Below are 17791 nucleotides of genomic sequence, written 5' to 3' on the forward strand. Positions count from 1 at the left end.
TGCCATACAGGAGGTGGTAACTCCAGGTAGAACCAAACCCTGCCCCCTGAACTGCCAGTGCCATGATGAGGACAGTAAATCCATGGCTAGAAACTATGGTCAGTGCCCCACAAGCCAAAGTCACTGAAGGGATTGTCACTTAGGGTGTGTGCCCAGTGCTGGGGGGGGGCACTTTTGTGCTGTGTTTGCAGAAGAGAGGAACATTTGGAGGATTCTTTACCCACCAGTCCCAGTTCTTCCTCCCCTCTCTTTGTCTGGCACAGACCAAATGATGCTGCTTGTTGTTGCAAGGTGTTTATTTCAGGGAGGAGAGAGAGAAAGACAGAGGGCCTGGGAAGGATCACAGGACTGTGAATACAAGGCAAGGCCATTCCTAAAGGCCATCTTATTGAGGGGGAGTCTCGTGCTCTGAGAGGGGATGGGCCTGCACTAAGGAGAAGGCAGGCACCCCAGAGCCCCTGTACAGCAAAGAACTGGAGCTGGAAGCTGTATCCCTGCCACAATGTCCTCAGAGCCTTGGAGCTCAGTACTTGCTATATCTGACCTCCAGCCTCTCCTTGTCAGAGACAATATAGTTCCCAGCATCTGGAGCAAGATGGGAGAGGCAGGGTGAGAGATTGTAAAAGGGGTCAGCACCCCCTCAGGCCTTGTGACCTGGCTTTTCCCTCTGGGCCCATCTCTTTTTCCTCTTTTGCTCATTCTCCCTTTCCTATATACTTCTTTCATCCCTCACCACCCTCTGCCCTACTCCACAAGCTCCCCCCACAGTCTCCTTTCCTTATATACCCATTCCCATCTTACACCCCCTGCAGCCTGTCTACCCCCCTCACACCTATATTCCTTCTCCAGAGCCCCCTGCCACTTCATCTTATCCCATTTTTCTAGTGTCTCACCTCTGTCCAGTGGAATATTCCCACTCAGGAGCTGCCAGTAAGTTCGTTGGTTATCATCAGCCATCAGCCCCTGCACAGACGTGATGTATGGGCCCCAGCTTGAATTTTCATATGTGAACCTACCAGGAGAAAGAAAGAGTCCCACAGGAGATCTGGTGAGCCCTTGCTCCTAAACACAGCAATCAGCAGGGACCCTGTCTCTTGACTTCCAATTCAGAGGGGGCATCTGACTTGGGATATCATAGCTAAAAACTTGTGTCTGCTGGTGAGAGATATAGCAGAACCAAGAAGCACCAGAGCCTTCCCTTACCTAGCCTGCAGCCACCTCACACCAATGGGACACCCCCGAGTTGAACAATGCAGAGGAGCAGGTTCCTTATCCTTATCCTCCACTGGGTCTATCAGCTGACAGCACACTGCTTAGGGGAGCAGATCCACTTCCCCACTGCCCCTGTGCTGCAGCCTGGCCCACACTGCCAGAGACACCAACAGCATATGCTGGGTTTGCCAGCAGGGTACCTGAATATTTTGCATTTTTTTTCCATGGCAACCTTCATCACATCAAAGAAGGTAGAGCCCCATGGCACATGGACAGTGATGGTGCCCTTGATAAAGATTTTGACCTTGGCAGAGATGGTATATCTGACATGAATAAGGCGCGGTCTGGTGGGTGGGCTGGGTGTAGGTATGATGTCATCTGTGTGGGGAAAAGGAAAGGAGAAACAAGTGAGGAGAAATCACCTCTACACAGTAGGGACAACTTTCCCACAGGATACAGTTAACTCCAGTTGAAGTCCCTGATGGGCACTGGGGGCATCAGCTTGATGGGAAAACACGAGAGAGAAAGGGAAAATATAGAAAACAGAAGGATGAGCTGTACAACAGCATTTCACCAAGCCTATCAGCTGGAATTGAATCCAGGTGTCAGGAACTGTTGTTTGAACTAAAGCAGGGGGACTGTTGGTTGGGAACCACAAGAGATCTATAATCAGTTACACATCTTAGACCTGAGGAAGGATATTATGATATCAAAAAACCTTTCCTTCATTTTTGCCAACCACTCAAAAGGTCCAATAAAAGTTGTCCCCTACTGGATCATCACAGCAACATGACCTCAACACTACCCTTACACATCTTAGTCAACAGAGGAAGATACAGAGGCACACAACCTTAGTACAGGTGTCCAATGGGAACCCTCAGCCTGAGCTCCATGTGTAGCCTGAGCTACATCTGCATCCTTGACATACAGATATGGGCAATAGCTTTGAGTGAAATGTTTTTCAAGGGAAAAAAAATGAAGATTTGGCATCACCAAGACTCTTTTTTTTTTTGGTGAATTTGGTTCAGTTTTCCAGAGTTGAAGGCAGAGAGGGGAGGCTGAGGCTCTGGGAGGTTTGGTGCCAAAAGCAACTACCCAGGAGAGAAGACCAGAAAAGAGCAAAAGATTATGGTTGAAAATGGTTTCTTGAGAGTTCTTTAACTTTAAGGGAAACATATTCTATATGGAAAGGAAATGGTTTGTTCAACTTTGTTCAATTTTTTTTTCTGACTTTTCAGCTCACTTCAAAATGTTGAAAAAAGTGCACAACAGGTCAGCCCAAAATGTGAACTTTTGGAGGGAGGGAAGGCTCTGAATTACCATTGGACAGAAAGATGTGATATTTGCAGCTCTATGAAAATACTAAGCAATATTCCAGTGAAGTAGGATGTTCCCTTTGCACAGTGTGAAACCATGAGGTGCCTTATGCAAGGTCTAACAAGGAATCACTGGTAGAGAAGGCACTTGAAGGCACTAGTTCTGGACCAGGAAAACCCAGTATTTACCACTAAATGTTCTTCCGTCCTCTATACTGGTACATAAATGGTGAATTAATAGGCTGTGTTCAGATGCAGAGCCTGTCAGGAGACTTGCCTTCACAGTAGGAGTCACCAGTTCTCAAGTCTTGTCCTGGCTGGACAGAGCAGCTGGGGTCCCTGCAAAGCTGACATGTTTAGCCTGCTGCCCATACCTTTATCTGCAGAGCAGTTGAGCCCAATTACATTTAGGTAGGTCTGGCCTTCCAGGGATGGGATGATCTGGGATGCAGTCATGGGTAAATCGAATGTTCCCTTAGGAATCTGATCCAGGATCATTTTCAGAGACTCTCTGCAGTTCCACTGGATGCCAGACACAGTTAAGGCCTGTGGAGAAGTAGGGGAGAGAAGGTAGAACCACCTGCCTGGGCTTGGGGAGCCCCTGGCCAGCACTGCTCCCATTCCATGATGGTGGATGAGACAGGGGGAGGGAGAATGCAGTCATGGCTGGAGAGGAGAAAGGGTAACTGGGAGGGAGAATGGGAGATAGACAGGAAGGCTGGGAACTTAACACCATCTATCTGCTAGTGAGTTTGCTCACAGCCCCACACCCCTGCTTTTCTCTCTGCTTTTATAACACTGAGAGATGCCTCCATTTGTCAAAATATGTTGACTCTCAAGTCCACTGCTAACATCACCATTGCTGCTGTGCACTGCTGATGCCAAAGCGGCGGCTGGGGCTTGAGGTTGTGGGTGAACCTTGTGTTCACACCCACCTGCTTTTGGGTTCTCAGTGGGATTCCTTCCCCTCACCTGCATGGCCAGCCCCGTGCTGTACATATTCCCAAGCACACCATTGTGGGAATGAGTCATGATTTTCTGCACCAACTGCTCCACACTCTCTCTGATCTCCTTTTTGACCTTTGGGGTCAGGGTCATTTTCTTCAGGCAGACCTGAGCAAGGATGGAGACTGCGGCAGTGTCTGTGAGGAACAGAAGCATTGCTTAGATGGAGCTGTCACTACAGACCAGGGGTTTCACCCCAGCCCAGAGTCCACAAGAGGAACAGTCACCCGGGGTCCCAGCCTCCCCAGCTCCTGAGCAGATCCCACAATGGGAACAGCCATGGGATATCACAACCCTACTGACCCCGATGCATACCTTGCAGGAATAATCACATTGGATCTCAGCCCCTCTGACCCCACGACAGACTTCATAGAGAAATCATACAAATCATAGAGAAGTAGGGCTAGAAGGGACCTCCAGAGGTCATCTAGTACAACCCTCTACCTGAGGCAGGATCATCCCTATGCAAACCATCCCATACATTCATAATCTAACCTCTGAGTAAAATTACCACCAACCCTGACACAACACAAGACATAATACCCTAACCTGTCACATGTAAAGAAAAGGGACCACAGCAACCAACATTCTGCTCCTATAAAGGGTTGTTATTGTGTGCTAAAGAGCAGGGGTGACTGGTGCCTCCTGGGTCTGGGGGGGCACAATTTGTGGGTGGGCCTGGGGGCAGGCCAAAAGCCCCATATCTACTCCTATGCTTCTGTGCCGCAGCTTAGTGTCCAGGTCCAATCCCCCCCCAAACACGGCACTGGCCCATGTGGCAAAAAAACTGCCGAGTCCTGAGTGATGCTGAGTCAGGGGCCAATCCCCTTACCCTCCCTACCAGTCGCCTGTGCTCAAGAGATCCCAGAGAGAGGGCCATGCACCACCACTACAGATGAAGGCAAAACCTCCCACAGTCCATACCAATCTGACCATAGGGTAAAATTCCTTCCTGGCTCCAAGTGTGGCAATCAGTCTGACCCTGAGCAGAGAGGCAAGGCCCTTTTGCCGGAAACTTCCAAGTTAAAGTCTCAGCAGGAGCACTGGAGCACCCCAGTCAAAATCCCCAGCCTTGGCTGCAACCATCATCCAATGCCTCTGAGGAACACCTGGCCCATGTGGCTGAAAGGGGTGGGTGGGCAACCAGGAAAGCCCACAAGCATGGGAAATACCCAGCATAGAACATAGGAGGGACTTATCATATTGTGGTGTTACAGGAGCTCACAGACCACATGACCCCAAGAAAGACCCTATGATGAGGACACTCCTAGGGGATCCCAGCCCCTCCAACACCAGTGCAGGTGCCATGATTGGGACATTCACAGGAGATCCTAGACCACTTGTCCCCAACTTGTCCTAGACCACTTGTCTCCCCAGAGGGGGAGTCATAGATAATCCCAGCCTTCCCTGACTCTCTTTATAATTTCTATCCTCTGTACCGTGTTCCTTCAGGATCTGGAAGAAAGGAGCTCTTGTTACCCACCCACAGAGAACTGGCCAAGGTAATACTTCTTCATGTCCTTGTCCGGCTGAAGGAGGTTGGCAGCGTCAGCAGTCGAGAACTTGCCTTCAGCCAAGCACAGAGCCAGCACATCCAAGCTGAGTTGGTAGAAGCTGGTGAGGGGGGCTTGGTATTTCTCTGTGAAGTAAAGTGCACAGCAGAAAGAAAACCGTTAGACACAGACAGAGAGGGCCCAGCATGGAGGGGGTGGAGTAAGGAGAATGGGGACTGAGGAGGGACCAGGACACAGGGGAGACAGGAGGCAGAGACAGCAAGAAGGAGGATCAGGTAGGGGGATTGAGGTCAGATGCATTGGCAACAGAGAGGTATAGGGAACAGAAAGTGTTTGGTGGATCCTCACTGAGGTTCTGCAGCTCATCCTGATACTTCTGCTCCAGGAGCCGAACCAGGTTGATGGTAGAACTGGAGCTGGAGATGTTCCGCGGATTGACACAAGAGGCCAGCTGGGCCATGATGTTGAGGGCCACTTTGCCTGAGCTGTAGGACTCCTCTAGAAGACAGCACACACAAAGGGGCAGGGATCAGGGGCCGGCCTGTATCCTTGCTCCTCAATCCTTGCTTCGTGCCCCAGCCTCTGCACGTATGCTGCACTCCAAACACCAGTCTGTGTCCCTGTTACAGTCTGCCTGGGGCTGGGGCTGCTTTGGGAGATTTGGAGGGGGCAGGGGGTAGTGAGTCTGTGCCTGGGCACAGTTCATTATTCAAGTCGTAATTTAGAACATTGGGATCTATTTTGGTGTGCTCATTTTCCAGGCTGGGGTATATGCTTTTGTTTTGCAGGCTCTTGGGATGGTACTGTTTGTGGTCCCAATATGTATGGGGGGGGGAGGGGGGGGAATAGCTGTATATCTGTGTTTGCTCGGGAGACTCCATTAGCTAATGGGCCAGGGGGTAAGGGTGGAGAGGAGTGGGGCCAGGAGCTGGCACCATGTAGGATTATGACCAAGTCCCACTGAGTACGTCATTAAGATGAGGGCAGTAAGAGGTTCAGGGTGGGGGTAGAGTCTTACTGGCATGGGACACTGCGTCCTGGCTGAGTCTCTGCAGCAGGCTCTCCTCCACATTACGGTTGTGACTCCCAGCCAGTCTTAGGGCAATCAGGATGCTGGGATTCAGACCCGTTCTGGTGTCCTCTGAAGAGATTATTTTATTCAGTAGCGAGTTCACCCAGGGGCGCTCCTTTTCTGTCACCGCTGCCATGGAGAAGCCAAAAGAGAAGGCCTGTGTGGATTAGGATTTGTAATACCATATAATCACCACTGCCACTTTGCAGACCCTGCCCTGCTCCCAGACCTAGCTAGGGACAGGGGAGAAGGTCTTTGGGCATGATCCAGGCAAGGGGCATCAGTCCTAAGTAAACTACTTAGCTGAAGTATCAGAATTTAGCTTATAAATCCTGGGTAAAATACTAGAGATTTTGGTTTTGCTCTACAAGACGTTGGCTCAGATCAGCCAAAGCCAGAACATGTGGTAAATTCCTGCTGCTTGTAGCCAGTTGTTTCAGTTACAGAAAAATATTCTAAAACTTGAAACTTTTCAGGTTTTCTTCATCCATAGCTGCATTTTGTTTCAAAATAGACTTTATTTTTAATTGACTTCATAGTGTTAAAAAAGTTAATCTGAACTTGAAAATGGAACGTTATTATTATTATTTTCTGATTTTGTGGTTTGCCCAACCTTCCAAAAACACATTGATTCAAAATAGATATCCCTCACTCCCATCTCCCTCTGTGTTTTGCAGTTGCCGGTGACCTGAAATATTAATACTTTGCGTTACTCTACTTGTGCCCTGTTGATTTTTCCTTTTCCTCCTTGGCCCCCTCAACAAGTCCCTTGGGCACACGTAAGTCTTTCTATTACAGAATAGTTTTCGTTAGCAAAGTGTGGGCATAATCTACAAGCCCCCTGCTGTACCCCAGGAGTTGGGGGGTGGGAGTGTGGAACCAGAGCTAACCAGGGGCTGGTGCTCCCACAGACACATGCCATGTCCCGGCACAGAGGTAGCTGCCCGCTTTACCACCCTGAATTCTTGGTCTGCTATGTGGCAGGCATGTCCCAGAGCAGGTAAATGAGGAAGTTAGAGGGGACAAGCTGCTATGGCCTGGTGGCTCTGGATAATAGGACTCTTGTATTGTCCAGGGATGACGGCAGCAACCTGAGCCTGTCTGTCCCATGAGGCATCACAAGGGGAAATTCCCTTCTGTGTCACCAGCAGCAGCTTCCAAGGAGTCATTGCATTAACCCTGTTTTACCAGTAGTACAGAGCAAGACAACAGCGACCGTCTCTTTGAATCCAGGTATAGCTCTCAGCAGGGTCTGCTCCCCCCTCCCACCCACCTCCCCTCCCCAAGGTGATGCTATCATTGCTGGATCTGCCCGTACCATTTACTGAACTGGCTACTCAGCTGGGAACAGGAAAGGAGGAATTCAGCACAAATTTCCCTTGAAGAGGGGAAACTGAGGTGAGCAGCAGAATAGTGGGGTGGCTGACTGTTTGCCACCCAGCTGAATCCCTTCTACCTCTGTGCCTCAGTTTCCCCACATGTCAGAGGAAAGGAGTCCCACTTCCTTTCAGACAGCCCTCAGAATACAAGCCCAGCAGGACCACCACAAAGTACAGGGGTTAAGGACACATGGAGACAAGTGCAGCTCATTCTACTCACCACAACCATAGCAAAGCCCCCCTGTGGGGAGGACCAGGAGCAGGAAGCCTGCCAAGGGGATCGCCAGAGACAGCATCATTCTTCTGAGACTGTTTTCCTCTCCCCGGTTCAATACTGGCTGTGCTGAGCACTAGACCTGGCATTTATCAGCTGGAAGGAGGTGGGGACTCCATGATCTCCTCCCCTGGTTTTTCTCACCCTAGGGCTGCAGCTTCCCCATACCAGAAGAGGGCTGTTGAGCAATGCCATACTGTGGGTGTGCACCACTAGGAAGGCAGGTACAAGGAGATGCCAAGGGCTGCCAACAAAGGTCTAAGTGGATTTTTCCAGGCCACATTACACTTTTTTTCCCCTAAGGTTGAGTTGATATCTCCTACTCTGGCAGCACTGATCCATGTCTACCTCACACCTCATGCCAGATCTGCACAGGTGCCCGGTGCTACCTCAGCAAAGTTGGTGTCAGAATAACTGTCAGGAAGCCTGCCTTGTCCCTTGCTTTTGCTCAGGTCATTGAACAGAGATGGTCCAGCTACAGGGCAGGTTGGAGAAGCACCTGCAGAACCCCTGGAGAGCCCAAGGCTGGGATGGCAGGGGGCTGTAGCTCAGGAGTGAGGGGCACCCACAGAGCTCTGGGCTGGCATGGCAGGAGGCTTTGGGTTAGGATGGAAGGGCACTGTCAGAGCTGGGTAAATGAGGAACAGGACTGGAGCAAGAGGAGAGGCATGGATCCTGATTTAAGTGCACTGGTAGAGCTTGTTGGGGGCACAGGGTTACAATGGAGGACCTCATATTTCAGGAATACAATGACTTCACCTGGGGCAGGAGCTGCTAGCAGTTCTGACTCTTGGACCATTGGATCTCCACATTTGACACCTCAAACTAGTTGTGACAGAAAAAAACCTAGGCCCGGAGCACTCTGTGCTTTGGTTTCTGAACAGGAAGATGGGGTAACGTTCCTTCCTGGCTCATGAGTGAGGAAGGGCTGATTTTTTCATCTGTCAACAAGAATGGGTCAAAGCTGGTCAGCCTCAACTATTTTTCAGTGAAAAGTGCTGATTCAGCAACTGTGAAAGCCAGGGCACTTGAATTAACTTAATTAATTTAACATGAATTAAATTGGCAACAATAATACTAATAATGACCTGTACCAAAAATGGAAACATCAAAGCCTTTTGATTCTCCAATTCTGAACAATTATTTGCTTTGTAATTCCTTTGTTGTTCATTAGTAGTAAAGAATGCATCCCAAACCCTCTCAAAATGTTGACATTTTCCTTTTGATTTGGGTTTGCAAAATCTGTGGAAAATTTTTGTTATGGCTCAACCCAAAATTATATTTTTTGTCCAATATTTTGGAATGGGAAAATACTTTGTTTGAGGGCTGTCCTTGCCTTGGAGTACAAAAGAAAAGCAGAACACGTAGGCCAGTGGACACCAACATTTAGGCAAGCATGCCACAAATTAAGCCTGCATCCTTCTCAGCTGCTAGTCCCTACCCTTTCCCTGCCTCATCTGCAGCTGTGCTTTCTGCCCTGTGCTCCCTGCCCGGTCAGCTGCTCTGCTTTCTGCCATACGTGCTATTGTGTCACCTTTCCCCTCTCTGATCTGTTGCATACAGACAGTGGCTGCCTCTGCTACTTGTAGCATGTGCCACAGGTTGGTCACCCCTGATTTAAACTTTTGCCTGGATGTAGGGGGTCCAACTATTTGCAGGAAACAGACAGTGTGACAACAAGGGAGGCAAACTGCCACCCTCATACTCTTCTAGGAAAGGCACCTGGGGTCACTAACCAATACATAAAACATCACAGTGAAAGGGCATTTAGTTTGCCCTCAGAGAAGGGTGGGGGTAGAAAAATAAGTACTACTGAGATTTGCACAGTCAATCATGAGTGATTGCACATGCTTGTTAATGCATGGGCACTTGCATGCCCTGATCAGTGCTTACTCCTCTCCAAAGTGAGAAGAAAGGCAACACAGCTTTGAGTAATGCTGGCAGTGGCTGTCCTCTCATCGGAGGAGTGGCAATCACCTGAGTACTGCCCCAGGTATAAAAGCAACACATGGGAAGTAGCAGGCTCTCAAGTGGCTGCTTCTTTTGCAGTGGTTGCAGAATGAAGGCTCCTGCGGGGAGCTGGGCTTTGCTTCTCTTACTCATTGTGGCTGGTGCTCAAGCTGTTCTAGGTGAAGCTGGGAAGCAAAGGGTGTGAGCAGGAGCAAACTGGCTTCCCACTCTGCCACATCATTTGGTTTGTGTGAGAGGAGGGAAGAGGGACATTCTAGCTCAATGTTTTTGGCCAGAGATGGAAATGCTGGATGACAGAGGCTGTTCGGTGTACTGTAGCTCTTTGTGGGGTGGAAGGAGGTAGTCTCCAGCCCTGGCACAATCGATCCTGTTGCAAGTCTGCATTGGACATTCATGCTGTGACCCATCTGCTGAGTTAGGGGGTGGATGTTTCCAGCCCCTTCTGGGAAATGCCAGTCTCTCAACTGGTGGTGTGGTGTGGAAGCTGTTCTGCTGCTCTGGCACTAGTTTCAAAAGCTGTTCCTAAGGGAACTTCCCTAGGCGGCTCAATGACAAGTCTCTAGTCTGCCCAGATTTTATATTTAGTTTAAGTGAGGTGAGCATTTTGCTTGCTGGAAGGGGAACAGACAAATGTTTGCATCACATCAGTCTTCTGAGGCTTGTAACGTGCTAGAGCCTTCTTACTCCATCCACTTGACTTCCTCCTAGGCTGTCTGAGTGAGAGGTGTTCTGGGTTATAGGTCTTCCTCCTTCAAGCATGAAAGCTTAGCATCTGGCTGGCCAGTACTGTGTTTTGGTAGCAGTCTCTATAACTCTATGCCTAGAGAGATTTGATGAGACAGTGATAGTGTTGTTTCTTTTATGGTGGTTGCAGCTGGAGAGGGAAAGGATTGGCTGTCTTGCAGGTGTATAATACAGGGAGCTGTCCTATGAGTACTCTTATCTGCTGACCTTTATTACTTGTGAAATAAGCCCAGACCAAGGGGGAGTCGAGTATTGATAAGAGAGATCTGGCTTTTGTTCCTTAAGGCATATTGCATGACCTTGTTGCAGTTACTGAAATCCTTGCAGTCTCTGGGTGCCTCAACCTGAATGCCCCAAAGCTCAGGCACACATGGTTCTTCTTTCCCAGCTCCAGTTCCTTCTTGAGATGTACAGCTGAACGTTGCCACATGTATGAATTGGGACACTGCCTTGAACCTTGGACCTTGGCTTGGGCAGGATGGCCACTCATCCAGGCCTGCCACTCTACAGTTGGCTACTCATACAGGACAAGGCTGGCATGAGCCTCCAGCAGGGCCTAACCTTCTTACCACAGATTGTCACCAGAGCGGCTGGTCAGGGTTCAATCTGACTCAAGACTACGTTGATGTTTTCTTCAGCTTCCTCTACTCTATCTCCCAGTTTCTTGACCCATCTTGCTTTCCAACTCTGCTCTCTGCCTGTTCTGGCTTTCCAGCTCAGCTCACTCATGGGTCCCACTTCCAGATTGACATTCTGGTTTCCTGACCCAGTTTGTACCTGGATTCTGTTTGCCCCTCCTGGCCCTAGTCGGCACCTTGATTCTGTGTGGCCCCAGGCCTGGCCACCCATGTCCCAGTGTGATAGTATGTGCCTTTTTGAGGGTTAATTCTCTTGGTTGTTCTCTGGGATGCGGAGTAATATTGCATCAGTATAAACTATTTACTGCTGCTGATCGTGTTGAAAGTACAGGTTTTCCTCGCTTTATGCAAGTACTGTGTGTACAAATTCACTTTTATGTGATGATCCTTTTTATACCAAAAATTCGTTATGTGCGAGGTAAATTTGCTCTTATGCTATCGGTGTGGTGGAAGCCCACAGCCTGTTGTTTTGTGTGGTGCATTGCAAGAGTGACACACACCAAAATATAGTCTCCTGTGTGGATCTGTGCTCCTCGCTTGTTGTCTGCAACATGTGTTTCTGTAGCTGCCATCCCCATTATGATAGTGCCCTGTGCTTGTGTGTACTGTCTGCTGTTGGTGAGTACCAAACTTGTCTTGTAAAAGTGGTAGAAATGGGTCTGGAAGTCAGTTCAGTACAGTCGAGGTCTTGGAACATATCCCTATTTGTTACATTGTAAAGTGGGTTCTCTTTATGCAAATTTGAGTTATGAGCCTTTTTTCCAGGAACATGTGTATAGCATAAAGCAAGGGAAACCTGTAGGTGATAAAAGGCAGCTGGCAAGTATTCCAGACTTGCTCGGAATGTATACGATATGTACTTATAATGACAGCACTTCTGTTTACACACTCTTGGCAGAAAATGTGACAGATGGTGTGTGGGAGACTCTGGTCTGTTTGGGAAGACTTATTTTGTGCAGATGGAGTCTCTTTCAGAACAAGGAAGAAAACTGGATTTTTCAGTTTGACAGTCTTCTGGTCCAGAGCAAATCTTCAATGTTCAGCAAGTCAAAAGTTCAAGTTCATTGGGCCAAAAAAGAAGGAAAAAAACAAGTCTTTGCTTTCAAGTTCATTGTCTTCTTTGTATTGCACTGATTTCTTTAAAAGAAAGCTTGGAACAAGGTTTCTTAAACCAAAATATTAGAGTTTAGGATTACACCAAACCAATGACCCTAACAATCTCCTATTGATGTTTCTATGGCCAGTGCTGTCAAGGGCAGAATCACAGTCCAGGAACCCACTGCCCAACCCTCAAGGGAGAAGTGACACTAAAGTGAGATGAGTGCCCTATTTGCCAGGGCCATAAGGGAGGAAAATGACTCTAGGGCATATCCCATGTCCTAGAGGCCAATCTCACAGGGGGTCTTTCGGATGGTCAACCCATGGAAGGGACAGTGAATTTTAGGAAAGCACAGAACAACAATGACCATCATCAAGGAAGAAATGGTCACTCCTCATTACTTCACAGTCTGACACCCTGCAGGATACTGTGACGTCAGAGGTACCTAGCACACAGTGGGATGGATAGTGACTCCAGAGCAGGCTTAGTAAGCAGCCTGCAAAACATCCCCATTGCCCATTAGCCAGTGCCATAGAGGGGCAGGGAGCTTCAGTATGAGCCCAGAGCCCCACTGACCTGTGCCATACAGGAGACGGTAACTCCAGGTAGAACCACCCCCCTGCATCGGCCAATGCCATGATAAGGGCTGTGACTCCACGCCTGGAAGCTGTGCTCAGTGCCTCATAAGTGAAAGTCACTGAAGGGATTGTCACTAAGGGTGTGCCTAGTGCTGTGGGAGGGACCCAGTTTTTTGTGCTGTGTTTGCAGAAGAGAGGAGCAGGCTGGAGGCCCCTTTACCAACCAGTCCCAGTTCTTCCTCCCTCTCTTTTGTCTGGTACAGACCACATGATGCTGCAGGTTGTTGCAAGGGGTTTATTTCAGGGGGGAGAGAGAAAGAGAGAGAGAGAGAACTTTGGAAGGATCACAGGACTGTAAATACAAGGCAAGGCCAGTTTCACAGACCATTTTGCTGAGGGCAAGTTTCCTGCTTTGAGAGGTGATAGACTTAAACTAAAGAGAAGGCAGGCACCCCAAAACCCTGCACAGTGAAAAAACAGGAGCTGAAGACTGTATCTCCGCCACAATATCTTCAGAGTCTTGGAGCTCAGTACTTGCTATATCTGATCTCCAGCCTCTCCCATGTGGTGACTTTGTAGTTCCCAGCACCTGGAACAAGAGGGGAGAGGCAGGGTGAGAGACTGTTAAAGGGTTCAGGACCCCTTCAGGCCTGGCAGCTTGGCTTCTCCCTCTGGGCCTGTCTTCCTCTTTTGCTCATTCCCTTTCTCTTGTTCTTTTCTTTCCTTTGTGTCTCTCCAGTCCTGTCCCCCCAATTCCTTCCCTCCCCAGTCTGCATTCCTTATACCCCCCACCAGCCCCTCTATATCTTTCATATGTGCATCTCTTCACCGGACAGGGTTGCCAACCGTCTGTACATTTTGGAGACTCCATAAAAAATGCTCTAAAAATGCCTGTCCATAAAATCCCTAAAATCATTTTCCCTTCTTTAAAAACAAAAAGCAACCACAACTTTACACTCCCCAGGAAGAAAAAAGGTATAGCATACCTGAAAGACAGGAGCACAGCAAAACCATCTGCAGTCTGAGCCAATGTTGCTCTTTGCTCCTGCTCCCTGCAGGTGCACAGCTCTAGTCGGGGCTTTTTGCTCACTGTAGCCTGATAGACCTCTCCCTGCTCTCTAGCCATGTGCTTGGTTCCTATGCTATCTAGTGTCTCTAACAGCTGCTGGCATGAGGGTACAGAGAGAGGGGGCAGTGTGGATAGGATGGAGGTGTTGGCCAGTGGGGGAGAGGCGGTGGGTGGGGATCCATGTAATTGCAAGGGAAACAGGGATAGCAGGATCAAGGCTGGGGGGCAGGGGGCAGCAGGGTGTAGGGTGCAGTTGGGGGGACCCCTGTCTCAGGGGCAGAAGGGTGTAAAACCACTACTGCAGTCACACAGTTGCCAACACAAGGCATTTAAAAAAGTTACAGTAAAAACACACCGGGAAAAAAAACTATCAGTAAAAACTGTGTAGATTGTCTGTAAAAAAATTAATTCTTGGGTTGGCTCCCTGCACCAGAGACCCTTGTCAGCTCTCCTGCCCTATCACCTCTCCTGCTCCTGCCCCTTACCTTTGTCCAGGCGGACATCATTACTCATGAGCTCCCAGTAAGTGCGCTGTTTGTCACTGGCCATCAACCCTTGCACGGATGTGATGTATGGGCCCAAGTTTGAATATTCATAAGTGAACCTACCAGAAATAAAAAGAGTCCCACAGGAGACCCAGTGAATCCTCACTTCTACACAGGGCAGTCAGCAGGGATCCTCTCCCCTGACTACTGCTTTAGAGTGGCACGTGACCAAGAATACAGTGCAGCTGGAGGCCCATGTCCCTTCCCCAACCCAACCTCCAGCCTTTCCACTCTTAGAAGACAACAGCAAGATGAACAATGCAGAGGAACAGGTCCTCCATCCTTACCCTCTCCCCAGTCTATTAGCCATCAGCAAACTGCTGAGGGGAGCAGATCCATTTCCCCACCTCCCCTGTGCTGTGGACTAGTCCACGCTGCCACAAACACCAACACATGCTGCATTTGCCACTCCAGCAGGGTACCTGAATCTGCTGCAGTCTTTCGCCACAGCAGCATTCATCACATCAAAGAAGGTAGAGTCTCGGAGCACATAAAGCAGTACAGTATCATTGGTGAAGGTACTGATATCAGCAGAGATGCTATACAAGACAAAGACTTTGCGTGGTCTGGGGAACAGGCTGAAGTCTTCTGTGTGGGGAGAAGGATAGAGAGGAACAAGTAAAGAAGGGTCACCTCCACACAGCAGGGAGCAAGTCCCCTGCAGGGTACAAGGACTCCTTGAAGTCAAGGAGGATATTCAGATCCTGATAGGCATTTGAGGACACAGCTTGATGGGAAAACATCAGGGGAAAGAAAAGGAAAAATACAAAGACAGAGATATGAGCTGTGCAACAGGACTTTACCCACCTTATCACCTGGGATTGAATCTATGGCCTTAAGACAGTGATTCTCAACCTTTTTAGGCTCAAGGTGTCCCTCCATAGCTTTTCTGAATTCCTATTTGAAATATCTGAGATTATCTTGTGAATCTTGTATAAGTCTGCACACCCAACAATGCTAATATTATGCAGTACCCTGCCACATCCTTAAAAGGAACTCATAGCCTTTTGGGGTGCCACAATACCTTGGCTCAGAATCACTGGCTCAGATCCATGACTCAGAGTCTTTACTCTTTCAGCTAAAACAAAAGGACCATTGATTTGAAAGACACAGGAGAGCTATAATAATTTACACATTGTAGTCAATAGAGGGAGAGAAAGAACTCCTTTAGCAGGTAGCATCTCACTATTAGCTGTATCTATAGCCTGTCACACCTTCCTTGACACTCAGACTTGGGTGAATTTTTTGGGCTGAAATGTTTTTCAAGAAAAAGAAATATTTGGCAGCACCAAAACATTTTTTTTTTGCAAATTTGGGTTAGTCTTGTTGGGGCAGGGGGGCAGGTTAAGTGCTACCACTTCCCGCCACAAAAACTCCCACTCAGAAAAAAATACTATGGTTTGCCAATTTAAAAAAAAAAAAAAAAATCTCAAAACAAATCTCCCCCTCCAATTCCACTAGTGTTTTAGAGCTGTCAACAAATTGAAAAATCAATACTTTGCACAGCTCTAATTGTACCCCATTGATTTTTCCCTTTTGTCCTTGGCTCCCCTCAAGCTTCTCTTGCATATGCAGGTTTTTTTATTACAGCACCTTTCCAACTGGCAAAATGTGGGCACGATCTACGAGCCCCTCTAGGAGATGTGGGATAGGAATGTGAAGCTAGAGCTAGACAGGGGCTCATGTTGCCACAGACATGACATCCTGACCCAGAAGTAGCTGCATCATTTACTTTAGTGTGCCTTTTTTCTTCCATGGGCCAGGCATGTAATATTCCATGGCAGGTGCAAGAGGAAATAGAGATGCAAGGGGACAAGGCACCACGGCATGGAAGCCAAAATCAATATGGCTATTATAAATTGCATTTTGAGGATGAGCCTGCCCATCTGATGAGGTGTCCAGAAGGAAAATTCCTTCCTGAGTCACTGAAAGCAATTTCCATGGAGTCGCTATATTAACCCTGTTGTTCCAGTGCTGACTTTTCTCTAGCGCAAAGCAAGAAAAAGAGAACTGTCTCTTTAAATACTAGTTTGCTGAGCTGGGGTGGCTCTCAGCAGAGGTCTGATACCCCTCTCCCTGCCTCTCCCCCTTTCTCCTCCCTTCCCCTCCCTGGATTGATGCTATCATTGCTGGGTCTGTCCATACCAGTTAATTAAACCTGGAATAGAAAGGCAGGAACCTGGCACAAATTCCTTTTGGGGAAGGGGCTCTAGGGTGAGCAGCATGACTTCAGAGGTATCAGGCCTCCCGTGTTTTCCACCATCTGCATCCCTTCTACTTCTGTGCCTCAGTTTCCCCACATATCAGAGGGAAGGAGTCCCACTGCCCTACAGATGGCCCACTGGCCTCTGATTGTGAGCCCAGCAGGACCTCCACAAAGTACAGGCATTGAGGACACATGGAGACTAGCGCAGTTCATTCTACTTACCACTGTCCTGGCACAGCCCCCCTGTGGGGAGGACCAGGAGCAGGAAGCCTGCCAGGGGGATTGCCAGAGACTGCATCATTCTTCTGTGACTGTTTTCCCCTCGGTCCAAAACTGATTGTGCTGAACACTGGACCCAGCATTTATTAGCTGGAAGGAGGCGGGAACTCCATGATCTCCTCCCCTGGTTTGCCTCACCTTGCAGTTGTTGCTTCCCTGTAACAGATGAGGGCTGTTGAGCAATGCCATACTGTGGGTGTGCACCACTAGGAAGGCAGGTACACAGAGATGCCAAGGGCCGTAGGGCCCCCGCCTGCCCTTGAGAAGTCTCCACTGCTCCAGGGCAGGGCGCTGCCAGCAGAGGTCTAAATGGACTTTTCCATGCCACATTTCACTTCTTTTCCCCTGAGGTTGAGTTGGTGTCTCTTGATCCATGTCTGCCTCACACCTCATGCCAGGCAGCCTCTGTACAGGTGCTTGGTGCTACCTTAGCAAAGTTGATGAACTATCACAAAGTCTGCCTTGTCCCTTACTGTTGCTCAAGACATTGAACAGAGATAGTCCAGCTACAGGGCAGGTTGGAGAAGCACCTGCAGAACTGCTGGAGAGCCCAAGGCTGGGATGGCAGGGGGCTGTGGGTCAGGATAGAGGGGTACTGGCAGAGCTATCGGGGAGCCCTGGGCTGGCATAGCAGGGGACTGTGGCTCAGGAGTGAGGGGCACCCACAGAGCTCAGGGCTGGCATGGCAGAAGGCTTTGGGTTAGGATGGAAGGGCACTGTTGGAGCTGGGTAAATGAGGAACAGGACTGGAGCAAGAGGAGGGGCATGGATCTGAATTTAAGGGCACTGGTAGAGCTTGTGGAGAGTACAGGGTTATAATACGGAGGATCTCATATTTCAGGAATACAATGACTTCACCTGAAGCAGGGGCTGGTAGTAGTTCTGAATCT

The 17791-nt window shown here is 48.9% G+C and overlaps 2 protein-coding genes across 2 annotated transcripts; both read right to left on the bottom strand.

Annotated features, from left to right (window-relative positions):
- Nucleotides 1-284: 284 nt before the first annotated feature.
- Nucleotides 285-7850, bottom strand: LOC132243180 (transcobalamin-1-like). The gene is made up of 9 exons (XM_059722481.1): nt 7719-7850; nt 6066-6248; nt 5396-5545; nt 5017-5172; nt 3501-3670; nt 2903-3074; nt 1413-1590; nt 894-1012; nt 285-585 (listed from the first exon to the last, which is right to left on the bottom strand). Exons 1-9 carry the CDS (start codon nt 7795-7797, stop codon nt 524-526), a joined length of 1269 nt encoding a protein of 422 aa, XP_059578464.1. The 5' UTR covers nt 7798-7850; the 3' UTR covers nt 285-523.
- Nucleotides 7851-13083: 5233 nt separating this feature from the next.
- On the bottom strand, nt 13084-16940 carry LOC109282633 (transcobalamin-1). The gene is made up of 4 exons (XM_019485303.1): nt 16845-16940; nt 14839-15004; nt 14357-14475; nt 13084-13391 (listed from the first exon to the last, which is right to left on the bottom strand). The coding sequence occupies exons 1-4, from the start codon at nt 16921-16923 to the stop codon at nt 13330-13332; spliced, it is 426 nt and encodes a 141-aa protein (XP_019340848.1). The 5' UTR covers nt 16924-16940; the 3' UTR covers nt 13084-13329.
- Nucleotides 16941-17791: the final 851 nt, after the last annotated feature.

This window comes from Alligator mississippiensis, chromosome 2 (genome assembly GCF_030867095.1).
Source record: "Alligator mississippiensis isolate rAllMis1 chromosome 2, rAllMis1, whole genome shotgun sequence".
Classification (NCBI taxonomy): domain Eukaryota; kingdom Metazoa; phylum Chordata; order Crocodylia; family Alligatoridae; genus Alligator; species Alligator mississippiensis.

Bases quoted from the DNA above. Each gene is read 5' to 3' on its own strand.
- LOC109282633 (XM_019485303.1), bottom strand. From the start codon at position 16,923: ATGATGCAGTCTCTGGCAATCCCCCTGGCAGGCTTCCTGCTCCTGGTC. The intron at 15,005-16,844 runs GTAAGTAGAATG...CTCCCCACACAG, and splicing joins GGGGCTGTGCCAGGACAGTG to AAGACTTCAGCCTGTTCCCC. The intron at 13,392-14,356 runs GTAAGGGGCAGG...CTCTTGTTCCAG, and splicing joins TGATGTCCGCCTGGACAAAG to GTGCTGGGAACTACAAAGTC.
- LOC132243180 (XM_059722481.1), bottom strand. From the start codon at position 7,797: ATGATGCTGTCTCTGGCGATCCCCTTGGCAGGCTTCCTGCTCCTGGTC. The intron at 3,671-5,016 runs GTGGGTAACAAG...TGTTCCTCACAG, and splicing joins CCTTGGCCAGTTCTCTGTGG to ACACTGCCGCAGTCTCCATC. The intron at 1,013-1,412 runs GTACCCTGCTGG...TTCTCCTGGTAG, and splicing joins AAAAAATGCAAAATATTCAG to GTTCACATATGAAAATTCAA.